General features: G+C 46.8%; 1 protein-coding gene across 2 annotated transcripts in view; it reads right to left on the reverse strand.

Annotated features, from left to right (window-relative positions):
* The window catches only part of EHD4 (EH domain containing 4), a 249,905-nt gene that overhangs the window by 133,288 nt on the left and 90,948 nt on the right, over window positions 1-25,669 (reverse strand). For both annotated transcript variants that reach the window (XM_063947641.1, XM_063947640.1), the window contains exon 3: window positions 3,428-3,525. In XM_063947641.1, the coding sequence (XP_063803711.1) occupies window positions 3,428-3,525 (98 nt within the window). The remainder of the gene's footprint in view (window positions 1-3,427; window positions 3,526-25,669) is intronic.

The following is a 25,669-nucleotide window of genomic DNA, read 5'->3' on the forward strand; positions in this document are numbered from 1 at the left end:
CACTCTGTAACCACCACAGGAGAGACACCCTTGACCTTGGAGATAGGGTTATCCGCTGATGCATCTGAAAATGCGATCCGGACCATTTGTCCAGCAGATCCCACTGAAAAGTTCTTGCGTGGAATCTGCCGAATGGAATCGCTTCGTAATAAGCCACCATTTTTCCCAGGACTCTTGTGCAATGATGCACTGACACTTTTCCTGGTTTTAGGAGGTTCCTGACTAGCTCGGATAACTCCCTGGCTTTCTCCTCCGGGAGAAACACCTTTTTCTGGACTGTGTCCAAAACCATCCCTAGGAACAGCAGACGTGTCGTCGGAAACGGCTGCGATTTTGGATATTTAGAATCCACCCGTGCTGTCGTAGAACTACTTGAGATAGTGCTACTCCGACTTCCAACTGTTCTCTGGACCTTGCCCTTATCAGGAGATCGTCCAAGTAAGGGATAATTAAGACGCCTTTTCTTTGAAGAAGAATCATCATTTCGGCCATTACTTTGGTAAAGACCCGGGGTGCCGTGGACAATCCAAACGGCAGCGTCTGAAACTGATAGTGACAGTTCCGTACCACGAACCTGAGGTACCCTTGGTGAGAAGGGCAATTTGGGACATGGAGGTAAGCATCCTTGATGTCCAGGGACACCATATAGTCCCCTTCTTCCTGGTTCGCTATCACTGCTCTGAGTGACTCCATCTTGATTTGAACCTTTGTATGTAAGTGTTCAAAGATTTCCCATTTAGAATAGGTCTCACCGAGCCGTCTGGCTTCAGTACCACAATATAGTGTGGAATAATACCCCTTTCCTTGTTGTAGGAGGGGTACTTTGATTATCACCTGCTGGGAATACAGCTTGTGAATTGTTTCCAATACTGCCTCCCTGTCGGAGGAAGACGTTGGTAAAGCAGACATCAGGAGCCTGCGAGGGGGAGACGTCTCGAATTTCCAGTCTGTACCCCTGGGATACTACTTGTAGGATCCAGGGGTCCACTTGCGAGTGAGCCCACTACGCGTTGAAACTCTTGAGACGACCCCCCACCGCACTTGAGTCCGCTTGTACGGCCCCAGCGTCATGCTGAGGACTTGGCAGAAGCTGTGGAGGGCTTCTGTTCCTGGGAATGGGCTGCCTGCTGCAGTCATCTTCCCTTTCCTCTATCCCTGGGCAGATATGACTGGCCTTTTGCCCGCTTGCCCTTATGGGGACGAAAGGACTGAGGTTGAAAAGACGGTGTCTTTTTCTGCTGAGATGTGATTTGGGGTAAAAAAGGTGGATTTTCCAGCTGTTGCCGAGGCCACCAGGTCCGATGGACCGACCCCAAATAACTCCTCCCCTTTATACGGCAATACTTCCATGTGCCGTTTGGAATCTGCATCACCTGACCACTGTCGTGTCCATAAACATCTTCTGGCAGATATGGACATCGCACTTACTCTTGATGCCAGAGTGCAAATATCCCTCTGTGCATCTCGCATATATAGAAATGCATCCTTTAAATGCTCTATAGTCAATAAAATACTGTCCCTGTCAAGGGTATCAATATTTTCAGTCAGGGAATCCGACCAAGCCACCCCAGCGCTGCACATCCAGGCTGAGGCGATCGCTGGTCGCAGTATAACACCAGTATGTGTGTATATACCTTTTTAGGATATTTTCCAGCCTCTCAGCTGGCTCCTTGAGGGCGGCCCTATCTGGAGACGGTACCGCCACTTGTTTTGATAAGCGTGTGAGCGCCTTATCCACCCTAAAGGGTGTTTCCCAACGCGCCCTAACTTCTGGCGGGAAAGGGTATACCGCCAATAATTTTCTATCGGGGGAAACCCACGCATCATCACACACTTCATTTAATTTATCCGATTCAGGAAAAACTACAGGTAGTTTTTTCATACCCCACATAATACCCTTCTTGTGGTACTTGTAGTATCAGAAATATGTAACACCTCCTTCATTGCCCTTAACATGTAACGTGTGGCCCTAAAGGAAAATACGTTTGTTTCTTCACCGTCGACACTGGAGTCAGTGTCCGTGTCTGTGTCGACCGACTGAGGTAAATGAGCGTTTTACAGCCCCTGACGGTGTTTGAGACGCCTGGACAGGTACTAATTTGTTTGCCGGCCGTCTCATGTCGTCAACCGACCTTGCAGCGTGTTGACATTATCACGTAATTCCTTAAATAAGCCATCCATTCCGGTGTCGACTCCCTAGAGAGTGACATCACCATTTCAGGCAATTGCTCCGCCTCCTCACCAACATCGTCCTCATACATGTCGACACACACGTACCGACACACAGCACACACACAGGGAATGCTCTGATAGAGGACAGGACCCCACTAGCCCTTTGGGGAGACAGAGGGAGAGTTTGCCCGCACACACCAAAAACGCTATAATTATACAGGGACAACCTTTATATAAGTGTTTTTCCCTTATAGCATTTTAATATATATATACATATCGCCAAATAAGTGCCCCCCCTCTCTGTTTTAACCCTGTTTCTGTAGTGCAGTGCAGGGGAGAGCCTGGGAGCCTTCCCACCAGCATTTCTGTGAGGGAAAATGGCGCTGTGTGCTGAGGAGAATAGGCCCCGCCTCCTTTTCGGCGGGCTTCTTCTCCCGTTTTTCTGAGACCTGGCAGGGGTTAAATACATCCATATAGCCCCCAGGGGCTATATGTGATGTATTTTTAGCCAGAATAAGGTACTATCATTGCTGCCCAGGGCGCCCCCCCCCCAGCGCCCTGCACCCTCAGTGACCGCTGCTATGAAGTGTGCTGACAACAATGGCGCACAGCTGCAGTGCTGTGCGCTACCTTATGAAGACTGAAGAGTCTTCTGCCGCCGTTTCTGGACCTTCACTTTTCGGCATCTGCAAGGGGGGTCGGCGGCGCGGCTCCGGGACGAACCCCAGGGTGAGACCTGTGTTCCGACTCCCTCTGGAGCTAATGGTGTCCAGTAGCCTAAGAAGCCAATCCATCCTGCACGCAGGTGAGTTCACTTCTCTCCCCTAAGTCCCTCGTAGCAGTGAGCCTGTTGCCAGCAGGACTCACTGAAAATAAAAAACCTAACAAACTTTTACTCTAAGCAGCTCTTTAGGAGAGCCACCTAGATTGCACCCTTCTCGGCCGGGCACAAAAATCTAACTGAGGCTTGGAGGAGGGTCATAGGGGGAGGAGCCAGTGCACACCACCTGATCCTAAAGCTTTTACTTTTGTGCCCTGTCTCCTGCGGAGCCGCTAATCCCCATGGTCCTGACGGAGTCCCCAGCATCCACTTAGGACGTCAGAGAAATGTGGACACGGATTATAAATGTCACATAAAAGATAAGGAAACATTCATTTACGTGGGGGAATAGTTCCAAGCATTTCGGATAATGAAAGTACATTTTTTCACAAAAAAAAAAAAATAGTGCTTGCCCTGCATACACCAGCCACCTACCTCTGCTAATACGCTGCTTTTCTCCAGACAGGATTCCGGGAGAGTCGATGATACTGATGCTTTTAAGAACCTCATTCGGCAGCTGAGAGCACATGAACCTGCAATACAGCATTTATCTTTCGTTAGTAAATAGTAGTCTCTATTACAAATGTAGTGTGCCATTCGTGTGGCTTCCTCACCAGAATGGAATGCAAATTCAGTACATTAGTCTATTCAGCAATAATGTCTATATTGGCACAGATATTATCCACACTTTTATGCCCCATCACATAATATTATACGTACACCTTGAAAATAGGGCGTGTTCCCCGTAACGCCGGATACCATTTATGCTCTATTCACCGAGTCCCCGAGTGCCACTGATCTGGCCATGCCAGTTAAGTGGCTAAGAAACAGATCACATGCAACCGCGCCACCCCTCTGTGTCCCCAGGTTTTGACGAGGAGATCCATTCTGCAAATGTGCATAACAGAATATTTAAATATTTTAATAAATACTTTTTAAACTATACTAATATTTAAAAAATTTAAAAAATGCTATGAACAGCTTTAAATGGGAAAAATAGTCTGTTAAGTGGTTAGAACTAGCAATTGCATATTGAAGGTGCAAAGTTTCTCCCCTTTTTTATTTATCAACTAAAATCAGATTGGTGATCAAATTATCCGACACATCTTGGACTCATCTGGTAGAACACAGAAGAGATAAATCTCTGTGGTAAAGTACAAAATGTTCCTTAGCGATACCATTACAGAGATTAACCCCTGATTAAGCCTCTTGTGGAGACAAAATGAGTAGGGTAAAGAAAACTGATACACACTTTGAGGAATCGTTAGCAATAATGTATACCCCAATATTATGGGCAAGACATTTTTCAACCTCAGAAGTGCCAATCTTGCAGCTGTTCATCAAAAAGGTGTATTGTATCAATTATGCTCTGATACTGTGTGATTTTTTAACAGCAATATTTTATTGTAATAAATTCTTAAAGATACTTACGGCTTATGATAACCGTGTTATACTAAGCCAGGTGTTATATGATATACATTAATTATAGGCATGTGAATAGGATAGGAAAAACGGTTGTATCGAAGGTTCACATACAGCTTCTCAAGGAATAATTCCCAGTCTTATTTAAACAAGCAATCAGATCCAACCAATATTTACCGACTTTCCTATTAGATACTTTAATCATATGGAAGCACTTGCTGAATAGAGCCCCAACCCAATCAGCGAACATTACCTGGTAGACACACCTGTAGGGGTAAAGCAAATGGCAATAACAGTTTAATGCCCCCCCCAAAAAAAAGAAGAAAAAAAAATGCAAAATCATGCACTTGGGTCTCAAAAATCCAAAGGCTAAATATAGTATTAATGGCACTATACTGGAAACTACTGAGGAGGTACGGGATCTAGGAGTCACTATTTCAGGTGACTTAAAGGCAGGTAAGCAATGTAGCAAAGCAATGAGGAAGGCTAGTCAGATGCTTGGCTGCATTGGGAGAGGAATCAGCAGCAGAAAGAAAGAAGTAATATTGTCATTGTACAGGTCTTTAGTATGGCCTCATCTAGAATACAGTGTTCAATTCTGGAGGCCATATCTTAAGAAGGGGAGGCAATCACGAGACCGGCTGTCGGGATTCCGGCGGTCACAATGCAGACGCCACAGGCTTTTCTCCCTCTACAGGTGTCCACGACACCCATAAAGGGAGAATATAACCAGCGATCCCACAAGGGGCTTTTTAGCACTTTACCCGCTGCCAGGATACTGGTGGCCAGGATCAGACAGCCAGGATCCCAGCTGCCACTTAAACGTATTTATTCCACAAGACAGATATTAATACATTACAGACTGTACAAGGAAGGGCAACTAAAACGGTGCATGGCCTACATCACAAAACTTACCCAGAAAGCCTCAAAAATCTCAATATGTATACTTTTGAGCATAGAAGGGAAAAGAAGGGGGGGAAATGATAGAAACTTTCAAATATATAGAGGGTTTTAACAAAGTCCCGGAGGGAAACATTCTTAAAAGGAAGAGAAGTATTAGAAGACGAAGACATGCACTGACACTGGAGGGAGGTAGGTTCAGGGGAAATTTGAGGAAAAATTACTTCACAAAAAGAGTAGTCAACAAGTGGAAGAGCCTCCCATCAGATGTGGTACAGTAGAGCAATTTAAACATTCACAGGATAGACATAAGGCTATCCTTACAAAGAAATAAGGAACAAATAAAGTTTGAGGTAAAAATATTATAAAAAAAAAAGGGGGCAGACTAGATGGGCCAAGTGGTTCTTATCTGCCGTCAAATTCTATTATTCTATGTTACCTAACCAACACAATAATAACTGTATATTCCTAACAGCATCACCACACTCCTTTGTTGTGCCTGATTCCAACCCACAAACACAATTAAGCGGGCAGGTCTGGTCGGCTATTCTCAGGAGTTGTCATGAGTCAGCTCTAATTATCTACTAAAGCATGTGATTTATGGTAATGATTTTTGTTTAAATATATTTTGGCAGACACAGACACAAAAGTCATGCTTACACTGTACGAGATATTGCCATATGTAATGTGTATGTGCTTTAGCAGATAAGGAAGAAATAAATTCTGTATTACTAATTATCAAATGTAGCAAACAAGATTTGTTTGAATGCAAACACGCAGCATTGGAGCTAAAACAATCACAGACATGAAATGAAACAAAATATAGTAAAATGTCTTCACAGACCGCACAGCCAGACAGTGCTTAGCAAAGGAGTAAGATCCTACCGCAAGAGCTGTTCTCCATACACAAAACACAGTTAGCCAGAACCCAAATAAATACATTTACACACTTCCTTGAACCCCTCTATGAACCTTTCCCCAGTCTTTTCTCAGTACACCTGCACAGTACCTCCTGTCTACAGATCTCCACGGGATTCGGTCAATTTACCTACACTCAAAATCCCGATCCATCCAAAATCCCATCCACTTAGGACGTTAGAGAAATAACGACAGTTAAAATGTCGACAGGTCAAAAGGTCGACATGAGTTTTTCACTGAAACTGACTTGTTTCATACTTTACCATCCCAGTGGTCCTGAAGGGGGAATAGAATAGTGTGCCAAGCGCCCAAAGCATGGCGTGCGCAGTGAGCCATGCGAGGGAACGCAGTACACTTATACGTGTCCATGTTGACCTATGTCGACATACACACAAAAAACAATGAAAGACTTGTGTCGACTTTTTGACCCGTCAACATTTTAAATGTCGGTATATTGAACTTGTTGGTATTTGACTGTAGAAATTTCATACTAAACCCATCTCTACATATCTCTGTAGAATTCGACCAGCATTCCTCCTCACCCCAGTACACTTTGCACCATTCCCACCATGCTAAATACACTGGGAAAACCCTTTTGTAAATCAGATGGGTGTGGATGTCTAGGTCGACAATGTTTAAGTCGACCACTATTGGTCGACAGTCACTAGGTCGACAGGGTTTCTAGATCGACATGTCAAAAGGTCGACATGAGTTGTTGTTGTTTTTTTGGGGGGGGTCGTTTTCTTCGTAGAGTGATCGGGAGCCCCAATTAGTGCACCGTGTTCCCACGCATTCGGGCCATGCTACCGTTCCAATCGTAGTCCACGTGGATCGTTAAGTATGAAAAAGTAAAAAAAAAAATACTCATGTCAACTTTTTGACCTGTCGACCTAGAAACCCTGTCGACCTTCCAACCCTGTCGACCTAAACATTGTCGACCTAGACCGTGTCGATCTTCAGACCGGATCCCAATCAGATATTCATGTAGAGTTCACCCATCAAACCTTAACACAAACATATCTAAAATATCTGCACAGGTTTACCCGCCCAAAATAATTTACCTTCACATACCCAAGTGGTCCGTTATGACTTTGAAAGAAACTCACATTTAGAGACAAACATGGGGGAAATGAAATAGTTTTAAGGCACCCCTAAGTAAAGTGCACCTGACGGAGCTATTCAAATGTTTTGCCAATCAGGCGTGACTGCATTACTTATAGTACCCAAAAGCACCGCTTAAAGGGCCCTACACACTGGCCGATTTTTTGAAAGATATGAACGATCTCGTTCATAAATGAACGAGAACTCGTTCATATCTTTCAGTGTGGAGACTCCTGCGATGAACGATGCGCGGCCCCGCGCTCGTTCATCGCTGGTCTCCCGTCGGCTGTGCATGCAGGCCAATATGGACGATCTCGTCCATATTTGCCTGCACTTCAATGCAGCCGCGTGACGGGGGGAGTGAAGAAACTTCACTCCCCCCGTCACTGCCCCCCCGCCGCCGGGTCGCTCGTCGGCCGTATCCGCCGTCTGGCAGCTCGGCGGCGGGTTGGCCAGTGAGTAGGGCCCTTTAGAAGCGTAAAGTGCAGGATTTCCAGAGGGGGGTTTCCAAATGCTTGATTTTAGAGTGTGGTCAGTTCATAATTATCACTTAACCAGCTATTAGACGCTTCATACAAAGTGCAGCGCATTTTATAATTGTCACATACAGTATCCAGGGCCAGCTATCACAATAAAGACATTTGATGCACCAGTAGGGCTATCCTGCCTAAGCTGAATGTTTTATTTCAGATGTGGGCATCATTTCAAAGCATTGTAGCAAATCTGGGAGTCTGGGGGAGCGTAGATGAACCTAGCACTACCCTAGACAAATGTGTGGGGCAGTACGGATGGTGTAATGGTTAGCATTACTGACTCACAGCACTGAGGTCATGGGTTCAATTCCCACCATGGCCCTAACTGTGCGGAGTTTGTATATGCTCCCCGTACTTGCGTGGGTTTCCTCCGGGTTCTCCGGTTTCCTCCCACACTCCAAAAATATACTGGTAGGTTAAATGGCTCCCAACAAAAATTAACCCTAGTGTGAATGTGTCGGTGTGTGTGTACATGTGATAGGGAATATAGATTGTAAGCTCCACTGGGGCAGGGACTGATATAAATAGGTAAGTATTCTCTATACAGCGCTGTGGAATGTGTGCGCGCTATATAAATAACTGGTAATAAGTGTCAAAGTCGAAAAATATTGTAATGCATGCCCCACGTACTAACCCCATGCACATGCCCGCTGCGCGTGCACTCAGTCTGCCGTGCGTGCACATATCCGCAATTTGCGTAAAGGAGCTTTTCACGGCCATGCGCCTTAGTGCGTGGTATGCGCATTTACGGTAGAGTTTGTGAACGCATAGAGGGTTATTAGAACATTACACATTTAACCCAAATAGTGCATTTTGTACCCATAACTCCCCTACACCACATCAGCGAGTATTAATAGTTTAAACAGTTCCTGGACTAAGATTCGCCTTTGCATGATAGGAAGGGTCAGATAAAGGTTGGAAGGTGATGTCTAGTATCCAGCTGTAGGGTATTTTGAGGGTAACATTCCGGTGTTGGTTAGAGAAAGATCGCATGTTCCTGCGTATAGTTATGTGCAAAAGTAGAATATGAACATTAACTGTATTTACTGTATATTATGTATGCGGCGGGAATCCAGAGGATACCACCCACAAGAGCAGTTGGGGAAAGACATCGCCCATCTATTCAAATCCACCTATGACCTCTTCTGTAATGTAAAGACACATCCCTGTGTCCAATGGACAATGAGATTACAGTGGCCATTGTATTGTGTATGCATGTTGTGTATAAAAAGCCCATTGTTGCCTGGCCGGTCAGAAGACTCTGAACGCTTTCTATCTGACTAGCCGAGGACCGGCCGGGTTGCGCTTGCGAACATTCTCACGCATGTACATTCTCTGTAGCCATTATTCTGTTTAGATTTACTTGTTAGCCTGTAGTGTATGATTTGTACTGTTTTAATATTTTGAAATTAATCCACTGTGGCCTTAGAACCCTGTGGTTGCAACTACAAATCAGTGTTGTGTCTTCACTTTCCTGCAAGGGCTTTAGAGTGTATTTATCAGTATAAGGTGTATAAGTATTGATAAGGTGTACGCACTGCGGGTACTTTATACCGTCAGCGCTACTTAAGGTTTAAGGTATAACATCGTTGCAGTACTTTGCTGTTAAGGGTTTAAAGTGTAATCATATCATTGCATTGTATCATTAAGAAGGTTTAAAGGTTATAAATTGTGTGTGCGCACACTGTGTGTACTCTGTACACTCAGCGCGGCGTGTGTACGCCAAGTACGTACCACGTGCGGGACTCTGTACGCAAATAGCGTACCGAGTGCGTAGCACGTGTATTCAGTCTAGCGGCCATAGCGGCTCCACTGTAAAAGTGTATTTAGAGGTATAGCTTTTCGGTCTAAGATAATATCGACATTATCATAAGTAAATGTACACATTGCTCTACCTTATGCACTGGATAGCGTATGTTATGCAGCATTAAATAACCCTGTGGATAGTCTATAGCAGTGCACCCCTAACAGTGCATGTTTTCCATATCTCCTAGTTGGTGCAAAGGTGTAGTCATTACTGGCTGACACATTGTAAGAGAGCCACAGGTGGTTCTAATTATTTCATTTGTGATACTGAGAAGATCTTTAAAACATGCAGGTCTAGTAAAATATTCATGGCCATGGTGTGGCACCCAAATCAGACACCCGTCTAGCAGAGGCAATAGCCCGCAGAAACAACACCTTAAGAGAAAGCCCCTTAAGGTCTGCAGATTCAAGAGGCTCAAACGGAGACCCTTGCAAGGCCTTCAAAACCACCGACAAGTCCCAAGGGGCCACAGGCGGGACATAGGGAAGTTGAATCAGCAACACACCCTGAGTGAACGTATGTACATCAGGTAAGGTTGCAATCTTTCTCTGGAACCAAACAGACAAGGCAGAAATATGAACCTTGGAGGCCAGACAAAGGCCCAAGTCCAGGCCCTGTTGTAGAAAGGCCAAAAGTTTGACCGTACTAAAGTTGTAAGCGTCATGATTGTTAGATGCGCACCAAGCAAAGTAAGAATTCCAGACCCTATGGTAAATCCGAGTAGAAGCCGGATTACGGGCCCTCAACATAGTTTGAATGACCTCCTCAAGACTGAAGCTTTAAGAGCCACGCCGTCAAAACCAACCGGACTAAATCCTGATATACACAGGGGCCCTAAACAAGAAGATCTGGGCGCTGTGGAAGTAGAAGGGGACACTATCGAGACACCCTGAAGGTCTGAGAACTAATACCGTCTGGGCCACATGGGAGCGATCAGAAGTAGGATTCCTCCTTCTTGCTTGAACTTCCTTATTACTCTGGGGAGGAGTGACACCGGAGGAAACACGTATGGCAGCTTAAAGTTCCATGGAATTGCCAGTGCGTCCACGAACACTGCTAGAGGATCCCTTGTCCTTGCTCTGAAGACCGGAACCTTGTGATTGTGTTGAGACAAAATCAGGTCCACATCTGGAAGGCCCCACCAGTCCACGAGGAGTTAAAACACTTCTGGATGGAGGCTCCACTCTTTGGCGTGTACGTCCTGACGACTAGGAAAGTCAGCTTCCCAGTTTAGGACACCCAAAATTAATACTGCCGATATGGCTGGCAGATGGCGTTCCGCCCACTGAAGAATCCTTGATACTTCAGTCATTGCCATGCGGCTTCGAGTGCCGCCTTGATGATTGATGTAAGCCACCGTGGTGGCGTTGTCCGACTGTACTTGAACAGGTCTGTTCTGTATTAAATACTGGGCCAAGTTCAATTAGTTGAACACTGTCTGCAATTCCAGAATGTTTATCGGGAGGAGAGACTCCTCCTTGGTCCACCGACCCTGAAGGGAGTGTCGCCCCAACCTCTCAGACTGGCGTCCGTCGTCCGAAGAACCCAGTTTGAGATGCAGAAGGGACAACCCCTGCTCAATCATTGGTCCTGAAGCCACCAGCTCAGTGACAGACGGACCTCCGGAGACAAGGAGATAATTTGAGACCTGATCCGGTGAGGCAGGCCGTCCCACTTGGCAAGAATCAGCTTCTGCAGAGGGCGGGAATGGAATTAAGCGTACTCCACCATGTCGAAAGCCGACACCATGAGACCTAGCACTTGCATTGCTGAATGTATCGACACATGCGGATGAGATAGGAAGCATCGTATCCTGTCCTGAAGCTTCAGGACTTTCTCCTGAGACAAGAACAACCGCTGGTTGTGAGTGTCCAACAACGCCCCCAGGTGCACCATGCTCTGAGCAGGGACCAGGGAAGATTTCTTCCAGTTGATGAGCCACCAGTGGGATTGCAGAAACTGGATAGTCAGATCCAGATGGCGTAGGAAACTTTCTGGGGAATTTGCCAGGATCAACAAGTCATCCAGGTACGGTAGGATCCTGACCCCTTGACAGCGGAGCACAGCCGTCATTACCGCCATGACCTTGGTGAAGACTCGCAGAGCCGTGGTCAAACCAAAAGGTGACGCCCGAAATTGCTAATGGAGGTTGCCAACCGCAAACCTCAGGTATTGCTGATGAGACATTGCAATGGGAATATGCAGGTAAGCATCCTGTATGTCCAAGGAGACCATATAATCCCCACGTACCAATGCCAGAATAATAGAGCAAAGAATTTCCATACGAAATTTGGAAACCTTCACAAATTTGTTCAAGGACTTGAGATTGAGAATGGGCCAGGATGACCCATTCGGTTTCGGGTCTAGGAACAGCGGTGAATAGTACCCCTTGCCTCTCTGAGCCAGAGGCACCTGTACTAGCACTCCTGTGTTCAGGAGGGACTGTACCACCGAATGAAGAGTTTTTGCCTTCACTTGATCTGAAGGGACGTCTGTCAGGCAAAATCGATGAGGGGGACGACTTTTGAAGGATACAGCGTAACCTCGAGTGACGACTTCCCGCACCCATTCCTGGGTATACCCTAGAAGTTGGCCCCCCACCCTGGGATCCCCCAGAGTGAGGCCCGCCCCATCATGCGGCAGGCTTATCAGTCTTGAAAGCAGGCTGATGGGCAGCCCAGGCCCGTTTGGGTATGGGCTTATTGGGTTTGGAAGTGCGAGCCTGTTTCGGGTAAGCCCGACTCTTTGCTTTCCCTGAAGGATGAAAGAAGCGAAAGGAAGTACTCTTAGCCTTCGGTATCGAAGGAGCAGTACTAGGTAGACAAGCTGTTTTAGCAGAAGCTAAGTCAGCCACAATCTTGTTGAGGTCTTCTCAAAAAAACCTCCAGGGTTTTCTTAGAGTCTAGATCCACAGACCAGGACCGCAACCATAGAATCTGGCGAGCCAGTATTGACGTAGCAGAAGCCTTGGCCGCCAGGATACCGGCATCAGAAGCCGCCTCTTTAATGTAATGAGAAGCTGTGACAATATACGATAAGCATTGTCTAGCATGATCAGAAACATTGGAAGACATCTCAGCTTCCAACTCCTGAGCCCACGCTTGAATAGCCTCTGCAGCCCATGTCGCTGCAATGGTGGGCCGATGCGCAGCACCTGCTAAGGTGTAAATCGCCTTTAAACAACCCTCCCCACGCTTATCCGTCAGTTCTTTCAAAGACGTGACGGTAGTTACTGGCAGAGCTGAGGATACCACTAGCCGCGTCCCCTGCAAATACACTGGCGGAGGGGAGGGGATAGTGAGCCAGCATCTTCTTGTGAGGCGTGAATTTCTTTCCTGGATTTTCCCAGGACTCCTGACGTATGTCAACTAAATGATCAGAATGAGGTAAAACCTGTTTAACCACTTTCTGACGTTTAAATCTGTCCGGTTTCTTAGGGGCAGCATCAGGCTCCGGGTCATCAGTAATCTGAAGAATGAGCCTGATAGCCTCCAACAAGTCAGGAACATCCACCTGTGAAACAGATTCCCCATCAGAAGCGTCAGGATCAGAATCTGTGGGGTCAGTATAAACGCCATCCTCATCAGACAAGATGTCTGGGACGTTGATGGATTGTGAGGAAGTAATGGCCCGCTTAGAGGACCCCTTGGTCTTAGGCGGGCGAGGGTTAGACTTCTGAGTAGCCAGTGATTGGTTCAATTGCTGTAACTGAGCAGACAGGTGATCTGCCCAAGGCGGGTTAACCGCGGGGACCATAAGCAGTTGTACCGGCACAGGAGGTCCCATAGGGGGCGTTAATCTAGTTACCAGCGTATTCAAAAGTGTGAAGAAAGTAGCCCAAGGCGGGTCATTTTGAACCCCCGTTGCTACGATCCCACTGGCGGGTAAGGAGCCCCCAGAACGTGAACCCTCAGCTGCTATATTTTCCTCAAATGTGTCTGCAGCGTCACCACCACGCACTGTGGGATCAGCCCCAGCTCCGTTGCCCCTTGTAGCTGACATATCCGAAAGCTCAATGCCAGGAAACCCAGTACAATATCAGCAGCACAATACCCGACAAGAACCCCCTGTGCAGCGTAACAGCACAAACAGGGAATTCAAGAGGTATATGGTGACTAAAAATCACAAAGAAAAATACACACCGAGTCTATCTTGCGAAACACCAATATTAAATAATAAACCTGACGCACTTAGCCCCCTGAGATTACAGAATATAGGGATAGTAATCTGAGTGAGATACACAAAATGGAGGTCACACAGCAGCTATATACACACATAGTCACATTACACAATGCAGAAATTATGACATGCAATAAAACTGCGTTGGACTATACAAAGTAGTACTAAGAATAGCTATACACTCAATAGATAATAAGATTTTACTTACCGATAAATCTATTTCTCGTAGTCCGTAGTGGATGCTGGGGACTCCGTCAGGACCATGGGGAATAGCGGCTCCGCAGAAGACAGGGCACAAAAGTAAAAGCTTTAGGATCAGGTGGTGTGCACTGGCTCCTCCCCCTATGACCCTCCTCCAAGCCTCAGTTAGATTTTTGTGCCCGGCCGAGAAGGGTGCAATCTAGGTGGCTCTCCTAAAGAGCTGCTTAGAGTAAAAGTTTTGTTAGGTTTTTTATTTTCAGTGAGTCCTGCTGGCAACAGGCTCACTGCATCGAGGGACTTAGGGGAGAGAAGTGAACTCACCTGCGTGCAGGATGGATTGGCTTCTTAGGCTACTGGACACCATTAGCTCCAGAGGGAGTCGGAACACAGGTCTCACCCTGGGGTTCGTCCCGGAGCCGCGCCGCCGACCCCCTTGCAGATGCCGAAAAGTGAAGAGGTCCAGAAACCGGCGGCAGAAGACTTTTCAGTCTTCATAAGGTAGCGCACAGCACTGCAGCTGTGCGCCATTGTTGTCAGCACACTTCATAACAGCGGTCACTGAGGGTGCAGGGTGCTGGGGGGGGCGCCCTGGGCAGCAATGATAGTACCTTATTCTGGCTAAAAATACATCACATATAGCCCCTGGGGGCTATATGGATGTATTTAACCCCTGCCAGGTCTCAGAAAAACGGGAGAAGAAGCCCGCCGAAAAGGGGGCGGGGCCTATTCTCCTCAGCACACAGCGCCATTTTCCCCTCACAGAAATGCTGGTGGGAAGGCTCCCAGGCTCTCCCCTGCACTGCACTACAGAAACAGGGTTAAAACAGAGAGGGGGGGCACTGATTTGGCGATATGACTACATATATTAAAATGCTATAAGGGAAAAGCACTTCTATAAAGGTTGTCCCTGTATAATTATAGCGTTTTTGGTGTGTGCTGGCAAACTCTCCCTCTGTCTCCCCAAAGGGCTAGTAGGTCCTGTCCTCTATCAGAGCATTCCCTGTGTGTGTGCTGTGTGTCGGTACGTGTGTGTCGACATGTATGAGGACGATGTTGGGAGGCGGAGCAAATTGCCTGTAATGGTGATGTCACTCTCTAGGGAGTCGACACCGGAATAGATGGCTTATTTAAGGAATTACGTGATAATGTCAACACGCTGCAAGTCGGTTGACGACATGAGACGGCCGGCAAACATATTAGTATCTGTCCAGGCGTCTAAAACACCGTCAGGGACGTTATAATGCCCATTTTACCTCAGTCGGTCGACACAGACACGGACACTGACTCAAGTGTCGACGGTGAAGAAACAAACGTATTTTCCTTTAGGGCCACACGTTATTTGTTAAGGGCAATGAAGGAGGTGTTACATATTTCTGATACTACAAGTACCACAAAAAAGGGTATTATGTGGGGTGTGGAAAAACTACCTATAGTTTTTCCTGAATCAGATAAATTAAATGAAGTGTGTGATGAGGCGCGGGGTTCCCCCGATAGAAAATTATTGGCGGTATACCCTTTCCCGCCAAAAGTTAGGGCGCGTTGGGAAACACCCCTTAGGGTGGATAAGGCGCTCACACGCTTATCAAAACAAGTGGCGGTACCGTCTCCAGATACGGCCGCCCTCAAGGAGCCAGCTGATAGGAGGCTGGAAAATATCCTAAAAAGTATATACACACATACTGGTGTTATACTGCGACCAGCGATCGCCTCAGCCTGGATGTGCAGCGCGGGGGTGGCTTGGTCGGATTCCCTGACTGAAAATATTGATACCCTTGACAGGGACAGTATTTTATTTACTATAGAGCATTTAAAGAATGCATTTCTATATATGCGAGATGCACAGAGGGATATTTGCACTCTGGCATCAAGAGTAAGTGCGATGTCCATATCTGCCAAAAGATGTTTATGGACACGACAGTGGTCAGGTGATGCAGATTCCAAACGGCACAAAGATGTATTGCCGTATAAAGGGGAGGAGTTATTTGGGGGTCGGTCCATCGGACCTGGTGGCCACGGCAACTGCTGGGAAATCCACCGTTTTTACCCTAAGTCACATCTATGCAGAAAAAGACACCGTCTTTTCAGCCTCAGTCCTTTCGTCCCCATAAGCATATCTGCCCAGGGATAGAGGAAAGGGAAGAAGACTGCAGCAGGCAGCCCATTCCCAGGAACAGAAGCCTTCCACCGCTTCTGCCAAGTTCTCAGCATGACGCTGGGGCCGTACAGGACCCCTGGGACCTACAAGTAGTATCCCAGGGGTACAGATTGGAAAGTCGAGACGTTTCCCCTCGCAGGTTCCTGAAGTCTGCTTTACCAACGTCTCCCTCCGACAGGGAGGCAGTATTGGAAACAATTCACAAGCTGTATTCCCAGCAGGTGATAATCAAAGTACCCCTCCTACAACAAGGAAAGGGGTATTATTCCACACTATATTGTGGTACTGAAACCAGAAGGCTCGGTGAGACCTATTCTAAATCTGAAATATTTGAACACTTACAAAGGTTCAAATCAAGATGGAGTCACTCAGAGCAGTGATAGCGAACCAGGAAGAAGGGGACTATATGGTGTCCCGGGACATCAGGGATGCTTACCTCCATGTCCCAATTTGCCCTTCTCACCAAGGGTATCTCAGGTTCGTGGTACAGAACTGTCACTATCAGTTTCAGACGCTGCCGTTTGGATTGTCCACGGCACTCCGGGTCTTTACCAAGGTAATGCCCGAAATGATGATTCTTCTTCGAAGAAAATGGACGACCTCCTGATAAGAGCAAGGTCCAGAGAACAGTTGGAGGTCGGAGTAGCACTATCTCAAGTAGTTCTACGACAGCACGGGTGGATTCTAAATATTCCAAAACCGCAGTTGTTTCCGACGACACGTCTGCTGTTCCTAGGGACTGGACACAGTCCAGAAAAAGGTGTTTCTCCCGGAGGAGAAAGCCAGGGAGTTATCCGAGCTAGTCAGGAACCTCCTAAAACCAGGAAAAGTGTCAGTGCATCATTGCACAAGAGTCCTGGGAAAAATGGTGGCTTATTACGAAGCGATTCCATTCGGCAGATTCCACGCAAGAACTTTTCAGTGGGATCTGCTGGACAAATGGTCCGGATCGCATTTTCAGATGCATCAGCGGATAACCCTATCTCCAAGGACAAGGGTGTCTCTCCTGTGGTGGTTACAGAGTGCTCATCTTCTAGAGGGCCGCAGATTCGGCATTCAGGATTGGATGCTGGTGACCACGGAGGCCAGCCTGAGAGGCTGGGGAGCAGTCACACAGGGAAAAAATTTCCAGGGAGTGTGATTAAGTCTGGAGACTTTTCTCCACATAAATATACTGGAGCTAAGGGCAATTTATAATGCTCTAAGCTTAGCAAGACCTCTGCTTCAAGGTCAGCCGGTATTGATCCAGTGGGACAACATCACGGCAGTCGCCCACGTAAACAGACAGGGCGGCACAAGAAGCAGGAGGGCAATGGCAAAAACTGCAAGGATTCTTCGCTGGGCGGAAAATCATGTGATAGCACTGTCAGCAGTGTTCATTCCGGGAGTGGACAACTGGGAAGCAGACTTCCTCAGCAGGCACGACCTCCACCCGGGAGAGTGGGGACTTCATCGGGAAGTTTTCCACATGATTGTGAACCGTTGGGAAAGACCAAAGGTGTACATGATGGCGTCCCGCCTGAACAAAAAACTGGACAGGTATTGCGCCAGGTCAAGAGACTTTCAGGCAATAGCTGTGGACGTTCTGGTAACACCGTGGGCGTACCAGTCGGTGTATGTGTTCCCTCCTCTGCTTCTCATACCCAAGGTATTGAGAATTATAAGATGTAGAGGAGTAAGAACTATACTCGTGGCTCCGGATTGGCCAAGAAGGACTTGGTACCCGGAACTTCAAGAGATACTCACAGAGGACTCATGACCTCTGCCGCTAAGAAGGGACTTGCTTCAGCACGTACCATGTCTGTTCCAAGACTTACCGCGGCTGCGTTTGACGGCATGGCGGTTGAACGCCGGATCCTAAGGGAAAAAGGCATTCCGGAAGAGGTCATTCCTACCCTGGTCAAAGCCAGGAAGGACGTGACCGCACAACATTATCACCACATGTGGCGAAAATATGTTGCGTGGTGTGAGGCCAGGAAGGCTCCACGAAGAAATTTCAACTCGGTCGATTCCTGCATTTCCTGCAAACAGGAGCGTCTATGGGCCTCAGATTGGGGTCCATTAAGGTTCAAATTTCGGCCCTGTCGATTTTCTTCCAGAAAGAATTGGCTTCAGTTCCTGAAGTCCAGAAGTTTGTCAAGGGAGTACTGCATATACAACCCCCTTTTGTGCCTCCAGTGGCACTGTGGGATCTCAACGTAGTTCTGGGATTCCTCAAATCACATTGGTTTAAACCGCTCAAATCTGTGGATTTTAAATATCTCACATGGAAAGTGACCATGATGTTCCATTTTTTCACTAATATTACTCTTTTGAGTATTTTATGAACACCCTTATTTTTGTAGCACTTTCTAACCCATAGCTTCTGCTTCTTTCTTAACACATATTAACACTTTAGTATTTCAATATTTCAATGGTGTGCTGCCCTGGGGTGGTCGGGCCTGAGCCGACTTTGTGGGGTCCAAGCCTTGGACCCATGCTTAGTTAGGGACCTCCAGCAATAGAGCAGCCGTGAAGTGGCCTGGAGGCTTATCATATCTTTTGCAAAACATATGTAACGAAGAGCTCTAAATTTCCTATTATTACATAGTATATAGTTCTTCTTACTAACAGCCTGCAGAGTGCGTGGGAAAAATCCCTTTTGTACTTCTTGTCTAGAGTAACCCCCTCCCGCAGCACCTGGGGATTGTTACCAGCTTGATTAGAGCAGTTTTCCACTATTTATTTGTCTCACAAAAGCCCATATCTGATTGTCCATTCGGACGGGGCAGAGCTGCGGACTCGTCCCCATTTTCTCCCTAAGGTGGTGTCAGCGTTTCACCTGAACCAGCTTATTGTGGTACCTGCGGCTACTAGGGACTTGGAGGACTCCAAGTTGCTAGATGTTGTCAGGGCCCTGAAAATATCGGTTTCCAGGACGGCTGGAGTCAGGAAAACTGACTTGCTGTTATCCTGTGTGCACCCAACAAACTGGGTGCTCTTGCTTCTAAGCAGACGATTGCTAGTTGGATATGTAGTACAATTCAGCTTGCACATTCTGTGGCAGGCCTGCCACAGCCAAAATATGTAAATGCCCATTCCACAAGGAAGGTGGGCTCATGGTTTTGCTCATCTCTTGTGGAGTCATGGCTATTTCCTTTTAATAGGACTAGTAATCATCCAGCGCTGTTTCATCTTCTATATCTTTCTCCTGGTTTATGGAGGATTAGTCACCATCTAAGAGGCAGCTGCATATCATATGAAAAAAATATACGTTTTATGAATATTTATAAAAATATTATTTGTGATGGTCTATAAATCAGTGGTCTGTAGACTGAATGTACCATCACTTCGATAACTGAGTGGCGTAATAGGTCACCCATTATTTTCAGAAATGACTTCAGAAAGTACATATATTATTAGCCAGTTCTCCCTTGCAAAGGGGTGTGGATTTTTATATCTACACTAAAAAGGTCTACAGTCAATAGGTCTACCACTAATGGTCGACAGGGTCAAAAGGTCGACATAGACAGTAGGAAAGGTCGACACAAAAAAAGGTAGACATTTTTTTAAATGTTTTTTTGGGTGTTATGTCCCTTTTCTGCAACAAACAAGGCCCATTACTGTACTGCGTATGGCCGTACAGTAACTGTACTGTGTGCTCGCCATGCTTCGGGCAAGGTGCCTCGTATTCCCAATCGTAGTCCACGTGGATGGTAAAGCAAGTAAAAAAATAAAAACAAAAAACACTTGTGCCATATGTCTACCATCAGTGGTAGAGCTATTTACTGTAGACCTTTTTACTGAAGATCTATAGTCCGGCTACCCTTGCAGAGTCAGTCTTATTCCAAGGTAACCGGGCCCACTGCTTGAATTTCAGACCAAATTACAACATGCGGCATCTGTAGGCTAACACAGCCACATATTACCGGTCCCCTCACCCAGCCACATATTACCGGTCCCCTCACCCAGCCACATATTACCGGTCCCCTCACCCAGCCATATATTACAGGTCCCCTCACCCAGCCATATAACTAAACAATAAAACTAAAGACAGACACTGGGAGTCTTGTTGAGGGAGACAATTTAATAGCAGATCTTAATAATTATTTCTGCTCAGTATTTACTACTGAAAGAGAGGGGAAGGGGCCATAGTTAAGTTACAGGGATATTCAGGAAAATGACACAAGAACATTTACAGAGGAGAAGGTCCTAACAGAACTCTCAAAGCTGAAAGTGGACAAATCTATGGGGCCAGATGGGATACATCCAAGGATACTAAAAGAACTTAAAGAGGTGCTGGTAGCACCATTGACAGAATTATTCAACCAGTCATTAACTACAGGAGTAATTCCAGAGGACTGGAAAAGAGCAAACGTAGTCCCACTGCACAAAAGTGGAAGCAAGGAAGAGGCAAACAACTACAGACCAGTGAGTCTTACATCAGTAGTAGGGAAATTGATGGAAACACTCTTAAAAGAAACAGTTGTAGATTATCTCAAATCCGGCAATTTACAAGATCCCAAAAAGCATGGATTCACTGGGGAGAGATCATGTCAAACAAATCTTATTGACTTTTTTGACTGTGTTACTAAAGTGATGGATAAAGGTGCAGCCATGAATATAGCTTACCTAGACTTTAGTAAGGCTTTTGACACTGTTCCACATCGCAGACTGCTAAATAAACTTGAAAGTTTGGGATTGGATATTAGGATTATTGAAAGGATAAGATCTTGGTTGAAGGATAGAAAACAGAGTTGTGGTAAATGGAGTGCATTCACAGGAGGGAAATGTTACCAGTGGAGTACCCCAGGGATCTGTACATGGACCAGTGCTTTTCAATATCTTATTGGTGACATTGCAAATGGCATTAAAGGGAAAGTATGCCTTTTTGCAGATGACACAAAAGTATGCAACAGGGTAGACACACCAGGTGGGGTAAAACAAATGATTGAGGATCTAGGTAGACTAGAGAAATGGTCAAGAGTGTGGCAATTACAGTTTAATGCCAATAAATGCAAAGTCATGCACTTGGGTCTCAAAAATCCAAAGGCTAAATATAGTATTAATGGCACTATACTGGAAACTACTGAGGAGGAAAGGGATCTAGGAGTCACTATTTCAGATGACTTAAAGGCAGGTAAGCAATGTAACAAAGCAATGAGGAAGGCTAGTCAGATGCTTGTCTGCATTGGGAGAGGAATCAGCAGCAGAAAGAAAGAAGTAATAATGCCACTGTATAGGTCATTGGTACGGCCTCATCTAGAATACTGTGTTCAATTCTGGAGGCCATATCTTCAAAAGGACATTAATACATTAGAAACTGTACAAAGAAGGGCAACTAAAATGGTGCATGGCCTACATCACAAAACATACCCAGAAAGACTAAGAAATCTCAATATGTATAGTTTGGAGCAGATAAGGGAAGGGGGGACATGATAGAAACTTTCAAATATATCAAGGGTTTAAACAAAGTCCAGGAGGGAATCATTCTCCAAATGAAGGGAAGCAAAAGGACACGAGGACATGCACTGAGACTGGAGGGGGGGAGGTTCAGGGGAAATTTGCGGAAAAATTACTTCACAGAAAGGGTAGTGGACAAGTGGAATAGCCTCCCATCGGAGGTTGTAGAGGCTAAGACAGTAGAGCAATTTAAACATGCATAGACCTAAGGATATCCTTACAAAGAAATAAGGATCAAATAAGGTTAGAGATAAAAATGTAAAAAATAAATAAATAAGATTTTTACTCACCGGTAAATCTATTTCTCGTAGTCCGTAGTGGATGCTGGGACTCAGTAAGGACCATGGGGAATAGCGGCTCCGCAGGAGACTGGGAACAACTAAAGAAAGCTTTAGGACTACCTGGTGTGCACTGGCTCCTCCCTCTATGACCCTCCTCCAGACCTCAGTTAGGATACTGTGCCCGGAAGAGCTGACACAATAAGCAAAGGATTTGGAATCCCGGGTAAGACTCATACCAGCAACACCAATCACACCGTACAACTCGTGATACTATACCCAGTTAACAGTATGAAATACAACGGAGCCTCTCAACAGATGGCTCTCAACAATAACCCTGTAGTTAAACAATAACTATATAGAAGTATTGCAGACAATCCGCACTTGGGATGGGCGCCCAGCATCCACTACGGACTACGAGAAATAGATTTACCGGTGAGTAAAATCTTATTTTCTCTAACGTCCTAGGTGGATGCTGGCACTCCGTAAGGACCATGGGGATTATACCAAAGCTCCCAAGCGGGCGGGAGAGTGCGGATGACTTTGCAGCACCGAATGAGCGAACTCTAGGTCCTCCTCAGCCAGGGTGTCAAACTTGTAAAATCTTGCAAATGTGTTTGACCCCGACCAAGTAGCTGCTCGGCAAAGTTGCAAAGCCGAGACCCCTCGGGCAGCCGCCCAAGAAGAGCCCACCTTCCACGTGGAATGGGCTTTTACTGATCTAGGTTGCGGCAGTCCAGCCACAGAATGTGCAAGCTGAATCGTGCTACAAATCCAGCGAGCAATAGTCTGCTTAGAAGCAGGAGCACCCAGCTTGTTGGGTGCATACAGGATAAATAGCGAGTCAGTTTTCCTGACTCTAGCCGTCCTGGAAACATACATTTTCAGGGCCCTGACTACGTCCAGCAACTTGGAATCCTCCAAGTCCCTAGTAGCCGCAGGCACCACAATAGGTTGGTTCAAATGAAAAGCTGATACCACCTTAGGCAGGAATTGGGAGTGAGTCCTCAATTCCGCCCTATCCATATGGAAATCAGATAAGGGCTTTTACATGACAAAGCCGCCAACTCTGACACACGCCTGGCCGAGGCCAAGGCCAACAGCATGACCACCTTCCACGCGAGATATTTTAGCTCCACGGTTTTAAGTGGCTCAAACCAATGCGACTTTAGGAAATCCAACACCACGTTGAGATCCCAAGGTGCCACAGGAGGCACAAAAGGGGGCTGAATATGCAGCACTCCTTTAACAAAAGTCTGAACTTCAGGCAGTGAAGAAAATCGACAGAGCCGAAATCTGGACCTTAATGGAACCCAATTTTGAGGCCCATAGTCACCCCCGACTGTAGAAAGTGCAGGAATCGACCCAGCTGAAATTGCTCCGTTGGGGCCTTTTTGGCCTCACACCACGCAACATATTTTTGCCATATGCGGTGATAATGTTTTGCGGTCACATCCTTCCTGGCTTTGATCAGCGTAGGAATGACTTCCTCCAGAATGCCCTTTTCCTTTAGGATCCGGTGTTCAACCGCCATGCCGTCAAACGCAGCCGCGGTAAGTCTTGGAACAGACAGGGCCCCTGCTGCAGCAGGTCTTGTCTGAGCGGTAGAGGCCATGGGTCCTCTGAGAACATTTCTTGAAGTTCTGGGTACCAAGCTCTTCTTGGCCAATCCGGAACAATGAGTATAGTTCTTACTCCTCTCCTACTTATTATCCTCAGTACCTTGGGTATGAGAGGAAGAGGAAGGAACACCTAAACCAACTGGTACACCCACTGTGTCACTAGAGCGTCCACAGCTATCGCCTGAGGGTCCCTTGACCTGGCGCAATATTTAAGCTTTTTGTTGAGGCGGGACGCCATCATGTCCACCTGTGGCCGTTTCCAACGGTTCACAATCAGCTGGAAGACTTCTGGATGAAGTCCCCACTCTCCCGGGTGGAGGTCGTGCTTGCTGAGGAAGTCTGCTTCCCAGTTGTCCACCCCCGGAATGAACACTGCTGACAGTGCTATCACTTGATTCTCCGCCCATCGAAGAATCCTTGTGGCTTCTGCCATTGCCACCCTGCTTCTTGTGCCGCCCTGGCGGTTTACATGGGCGACCACTGTGATGTTGTCTGACTGAATCAGAACCGATTAGTTTTGAAGCAGGGGTTCCGCTGGACTCAGGGCGTTGTAAACGGCCCTTAGTTCCGGAATATTTATGTGTAGGGAAGTTTCCTTGGAAGTTTCTTCCCTGGGTGTCTGCCCCCCAACCTCGGAGGCGTGTATCCGTGGTCCCCAGGACCCAGTCCTGTATGCCGAATCTGCGGCCTTCGAGCAGAGGATCACTCTGCAGCCGCCACAGCAGAGACACCCTGGCCCTCGGGGACAGGGTGATTAACCCATGCATCTGGAGATGCGATCCGGACCACTTGTCCAACAGATCCCACTGGAAGATCCTTGCATGGAATCTGCTGAAGGGAATTGCTTCGTAAGAAGCTACCATCTTTCCCAGGACTCGCGTGCAGTGATGCACCGACCCCTGCTTTGGTTTCAGATGGTCCCTGACCAGAGATGATAATTCCTGGGCCTTCTCCTCCAGGAGAAATAATCTGTTCTGTGTAAAGAATCACGCCCAAGAACAGCAGGCGCGTCGCAGGAATCAGCTGCGACCTTGGGATATTCAGAATCCAGCCCTGCTGATGCTGCACTTCCTGAGATAGTCAGCATAGCACTAGCAACTGCTCTTTGGACCTCGCCTTTATAAGGAGATCGTCCAAGTACGGGATAATTATGACTTCTTTCTTTCGGAGGAACATTATATTTTGGCCATTACTTTGGTAAATACCCGCGGTGCCGTGGACATACCAAACGGCAACGTCTGGAATTGGTAATGACATTCCTGTACCACAACTTTGAGGTACTCCTGGTGGGGTGGATAAATGGGGACATGCAGGTAGGCATCCTTGATGTCCCATGACATCATAAAATCCCCCTCTTCCAGGCTTGAAATAACCGCTCTGAGCGATTCCATCTTGAACTTTTTTATATACATGTTCAAGGACTTTTAATTTTAGAATGGGTCTCACCGAACCATCTGGTTTCGGTACCACAACATTGTGACATAGTAACCCCGTCCCTGTTGAAGGAGGGGCACCTTGATTATCACCTGCTGAAGATACAGCCTGTGAATTGCCGCCAGTACTACCTCCCTTTCTCCGAGGGCAGCAGGCAAGGCTGATTTGAGGTAACGGCGAGGGGGAGTCGCCTCGAACTCCAGCTTGTATCCCTGTGATACTACTTGCAGAACCCAGGGATCCACCTGTGAGCGATCCCACTGGTCGCTGAAGTTCCGGAGACGTGCCCCCACCGCACCTGGCTCCGCCTGTGGAGCCCCAGCGTCATGCGGTGGACTTAGAGAAAGCGGGGGAAGATTATTTATCCTGGGAACTGGCTGTCTGGTGCAGCTTTTTCCCTCTTCCCTTGTCTCTGTGCAGAAAGGAAGCGCCTTTGACCCGCTTGCTTTTCTGAGGCCGAAAGGACTGTACCTGATAATACAGTGCTTTTTAGGGTGTGAGGGAACCTGAGGTAAAATTATTTTTTACTTCCCAGCTGTTGCTGTGGATACGAGGTCCGAGAGACCATCCTCAAACAATTCCTCACCCTTGTAAGGCAGAATCTCCATGTGCCTTTTAGAATCAGCATCACCTGTCCACTGCCGGGTCCCTAATACCCTCCTGGCAGAAATGGACATTGCATTAA

The sequence above is a fragment of the Pseudophryne corroboree genome, chromosome 12 (assembly GCF_028390025.1).
Source record: "Pseudophryne corroboree isolate aPseCor3 chromosome 12, aPseCor3.hap2, whole genome shotgun sequence".
Lineage (NCBI taxonomy): Eukaryota > Metazoa > Chordata > Amphibia > Anura > Myobatrachidae > Pseudophryne > Pseudophryne corroboree.